Below are 4,876 nucleotides of genomic sequence, written 5' to 3' on the forward strand. Positions count from 1 at the left end.
CTTTATTTGTACTTTCTTTGTGTTCCTACAATAAAAACAAAGTATATAAAAAAGAAGAAATGTCCCGTGAGAAAGAGGCAGGTTGAGGTTTCCAGGGTTAAGGTAGTGCAGCATATGCTGAGGCAGTGAAGAAAGTAGAGGAAGATGGGTCAAGGGGGAGCGATCCTGAGAGGAGTGGTGTTTGTAGTATATATGTACCAGCACAGAGGGATAGGCCAACAAGTGATATATGTTTCAGTAAGATTGGATTTGAGCATTTATAGCAATGGTTATCATCTGTACTGCAGGGATGGAAAGTAAAGTCGCAGAAAATTGAGATTGTGGTGGCAGCTGCAGAGAAGTATTTGGGTGTGCGAGACTTGATATCAGAAGAGTTACAGGGTGTGTTAAGTGTTGGTATCCCATCCTTTCAAGTTGTTGGTCTGAGGTAGGACTAGATAGATTTAAATAGTGGAGTAGGGTGGTGTTTTATTATTTGATTTATTAATAATTATTTTATAAGTTGTGTAGATTATCGTTTTTTTTTAAAAGCAAAGTATAAGGGAGTTCTACTCCAGTCTAATAGGTGGCGGTAATGCAAACATTTTTTGGATGCCAACCGCCGTTAACCCTAATCGAAGAAGTGCCTCACTGTACTTGTGGTTTTTCATGATTACAGAAGATAAAGTTGAACGCAAGAATGTATACAACAGCGTGCTTCAAATAACAAGTGACTGTGGAGCATTTCATAAACATTGGCTAGTAGGCTGGAGAGCAGCTAGCAATCTAACTAGCTAAAACAGCAGTCTAACGTTCGCTGGCTTGATAACGTGAACCGTTTTAACTTTACCTAGCTACCTGCCACATTATCTATCCAGCTGCAAGATATTGTGTAAAGCATTCTGCGTTTCGTCTTGCGACACAAAAGGGAACATCATGGACAAGGTAATTTACCGGCAAAACATTTTGCTGAGAGAAAGCAGCTACCTAGCTGGCAGCTTAGCAAGATAACGTTAGCTAATGTCAGTTCAGTGATCTCATCATATGGCTGTTAATTTTTCAGTTATTTAATTGTATGATCTGAAGTAGCTTGCTCGTTATCTGTCTTATTGGTAATGTTCATGTGTTGCCATTAAATACTTAGTTAGCTAGCTTGTATCACAGAACAATGAGACAGATATTTCACCAGATGTATACATGTGAAGCATCCGGTTGGCGTTTCCACTCACTATCAAATAAGGTAGTGAGAGGAAGCCCAGTGGCCGGCAGTGGGAGAAGATGGAACGAGATGGATTTTGGCTGACATTCTGCTAATATACTAATCGATGAAACATTTGATCTCAATACTTTTCTGCAACCAAAACAAAAGTCTGTTACAAACAGAGTGGGCTTTTTTTGTAGACTTTACCCTTTTAAAGTGTTTTTATTTTTTTTAATTGCGTTTAGACGGGGTGGAAAGGACTTGAGCCCATTGGATCTCGCTAACTCGTGCTTTTGGGTCTTCCCACCTTGCTTGTTCTGCCCACTATGGCTCATTTGTTCCCATTTGAAACGACAGACCACAGCCTATCTTGTTTTAGTTATACAAATCGGTGCTTGTATCTCACCTGCCACAGATAGAATCCTCCACTTGTTTCGACCATATGACAGGGAACGCCCAGGGTGTCAGCCACATGGCATCAGCCCCGGTTTCAGGCAGAGGTGTACCCCACCCCATGGTGTCTTGGAGGTCACTTATTCCAGAACATACAGTCCTTTGTTTCTCTGTAGTTTTTAATAAAACGTTAATTAAATACAACCACCTTGGCGCTAATGCTCTGAATAATATTTTTCTACAGGCTGATTTCTTAAAGGGTCTCCCTGTTTACAACAAGAGCAATTTCAGCCTGTTCCATGCAGACCCTGTGTGTAAAGCATCGGTGAGCACTTACTCATCTATCAGAACATTTGTAATATGACAGATGAACATCATCAGTCTTGCCCCACCTGAAACGCTTTTAAATTACTTTTTACAGAACCGAAGACCGTCCGTGTACCTCCCGACATTCGAGTACCCCTCAGAACAGAGTAAGTTCCTTCATCCTTACTGGAGAGCACAGACTTCATCGATAGTCTTTATTTGCTTTGTCTTGGGAAACATGTACTGCTAGAAATGTAAAAAATTATTTTAAACTCAAGCCATTTCCCCTTCCAAAACAACAAAATTATTCTTCATAAATGGATTTCTTTTACTTCCTAGTCATTGTCACGGAGAAAACAAATATCCTCCTTCGCTACCTTCACCAACAGTGGGACAAAAAGGTGAGTTGGTGGGGGCTTCCCATTCCTGAATGAATAGATACATTTATGAATACCAAGGTGTCATGCTGTAAATGTAAGGTGTCATGCAAGAGTAACAGAGGTGACCTGTAACAGACCAGGAACTGCTTAAAGCATGGTCAGCCATGCTCACTCTGAAACATCAACTTTGTAGAGGAGGTTGTCAATCAGGTGAGTGAAAGCACTGATTGTCCTCCTCTGTTGGAACAGAATGCAGCGAAGAAGAGGGAACAGGATCAAGGAGAGGGAGGGAGTCCAGCACCTCCACACAAAATTGCAAGGACAGATAGCCAAGAGATGAACGAGGACTCTTAGGAGTGTGTGTACGGATGCGTGCATCTGGAGGAAGTACAGGCACACAAGACATGACTATAAAGACATACGAGACACTCACACTTTGACAAACAACCTGAGAAAATGTCCACCCTGGTTTGGGAAAATGAAAAAAGTGGCTTTTTTTTTGTTACCTTCAAAGAGTTTCCTGCCTTGTCTAGTGCCCTGTTTTCAGCTTCACTGCCTAGCCCTGACCACATGGGGCGCTGCAACATCTTTCCACACAGTTTGCTTCAGCAGACCCAATACACTGAACTTCTGCCTGCCACAGGAGGGGAGGATTCCAAGGGTGTATATAAACCCTGGATTGATGATGCAATGTATTGGCCATTGAGAGGCTTTGAAGCCACTGGTCTGCCATATTGGCACTCTCCAGTAGAAGCAGTCCGCCATAGGAATTAATGGAATTGAACAGTATTTCAATTAAATGTTTGAAGAACAAAATTACATTCATTTCATGCTTTTTTTTGCTGTAATGGGGACAGTAACCCTAGTACTCGCATAATATAATTTAAAAGTATGCATTAAAGTGTCTAATAGAATAAGTGTCAAAAACAAATGTGGCTTCCAATCTTCTTTTTTTTTTACAATGGGGGATTACCAAGATGGCTGTGCTGAGGCTTCAATACAGTGCCCCGTCAGTCATCCAGGGTTTATACACATCATTGGGAAGAATCCTCCCCCTGGACATAATGTTCAACGTGCATTATCTTCCATTCTGCTCTGGATTTGTTTGTGTTTGAAGTTTGCTGCTTTGTTTTACTGTCAATTTTAGTTCTGAGATGTTTACTAGGACAAGTCAGTTAAGAACAAATTCTTATTTACAATGACGGCCTACTCCGGCCAAACCCGGACGATGCTGGGCCAATTGTGCGCCGCCCTATGGGACACAGCCTGGATGACAAGTGACTCAACAGTTTACTAGCTTAGTTTGAATGTTTGCTGCTTTCTGGCAAAGTATCCCTGTTAAAAATGTAATGTCAAACCAAATTGTTTTAGTCACAGGTGTTGACTACTCAGTTTGCTAGAATTGCTTTTCAATTTGTTTACACTGCAATCGATGGACCCATTTAGGTATTTTTGTGAAACTCAAAAGTTATAGCACCGGTAGAACAAAGAATAGTAGCCTACTTAAATATGAGGGGTAGAGAGAATGTTGTATTCAGTATGAAGACCTACAGTGTCTTGTGAAAGTACACACCCCTTGCACATTCTTCACATTTTTGCTACCTTAGAATTAAATCTAAAAAGGAATGAAATGGGATTTTTTTTCTCTACCTTGTAGATCGGTTGGAAAATAAAATGTAATCCTGTGTTGTCTTTTATTTTATTTTTTATAGCAAAATATGAAGACTGCAACGGGTATGTAGACTTTCACTAGCGACTGTATGTAAATATAATAGCCAGTGCCTGCTGTTAGATATTAAGGTCTTGGCTTGATATTTATCAAAAATAACTGACTTTGAATCTGCCTTTTGTAAAATGAATACATGTAGCTACATGGATATTATACTAGATGCTGTTATTAAATGTTAAGAGAAGCACTGCTACCCAATGTTTGTGATCTTGTATTAAAAAAAAGTCAAACTTCCCGAGCTGGGTTGGGGGGGGGTTGTGTGGAGAAGAGGATAAAGATGGTATGAGACGTAACAGACCACTTGCCATGGAATGCAAAAATAGGTGCAGTCGCCAACCTGCCTTGTTCCAGAGATTTAGCTGGTACTAGTACTGGTAACATTCAAATCATTGAAGATAAGATAGTAATGAAAAGAGATGACATGATTAATATCTGCTCTAGAGGTCGAACGATTGATTAATTAAGGCCTTTTTGGATGCCGATTACATTGCAATCCACGAGGAAACCGCGGCAGGCTGACCACCTATTACGCGAGTGCAGCGTCAAAAGGACCTTGTGGCTGCAAGAAGCCAAGGCAAGTTGCTAGCTAGCATTAAACTTACCTTATAAAAAACAATCTTCACATAATCACTAGTTAACTACACATGGTTGATGATATTACTAGTTTAACTAGCTTGTCCTGCGTTGCATATAATCAATGCGGTGTCCTGTTAATTTATCATCGAATCACAGCCTACTTAAACTTTGTCAAATGGGTGATGATTTAACAAAAAAACTATTGTTACACAAATGTACCTAACCATAAACAGCAATGCCTTTCTTAAAATCAATACACAGAAGTATATTTTTTTAAACCTGCATATTTAGTTAAGAAATTCATGTTAGCAG

At 40.1% G+C, this 4,876-nt stretch overlaps 1 protein-coding gene across 1 annotated transcript; it reads left to right on the plus strand.

Annotated features, from left to right (window-relative positions):
- Nucleotides 1–583: 583 nt before the first annotated feature.
- LOC129855646 (DET1- and DDB1-associated protein 1-like) lies at nt 584–4,222 on the plus strand. Its single transcript, XM_055923528.1, has 5 exons — nt 584–924; nt 1,818–1,898; nt 1,995–2,046; nt 2,219–2,280; nt 2,509–4,222. The coding sequence occupies exons 1-5, from the start codon at nt 916–918 to the stop codon at nt 2,611–2,613; spliced, it is 309 nt and encodes a 102-aa protein (XP_055779503.1). The 5' UTR covers nt 584–915; the 3' UTR covers nt 2,614–4,222.
- The last annotated feature ends 654 nt before the right edge of the window (nt 4,223–4,876 follow it).

Source organism: Salvelinus fontinalis, chromosome 5 (assembly GCF_029448725.1).
Source record: "Salvelinus fontinalis isolate EN_2023a chromosome 5, ASM2944872v1, whole genome shotgun sequence".
In the NCBI taxonomy this organism is placed as follows: domain Eukaryota; kingdom Metazoa; phylum Chordata; class Actinopteri; order Salmoniformes; family Salmonidae; genus Salvelinus; species Salvelinus fontinalis.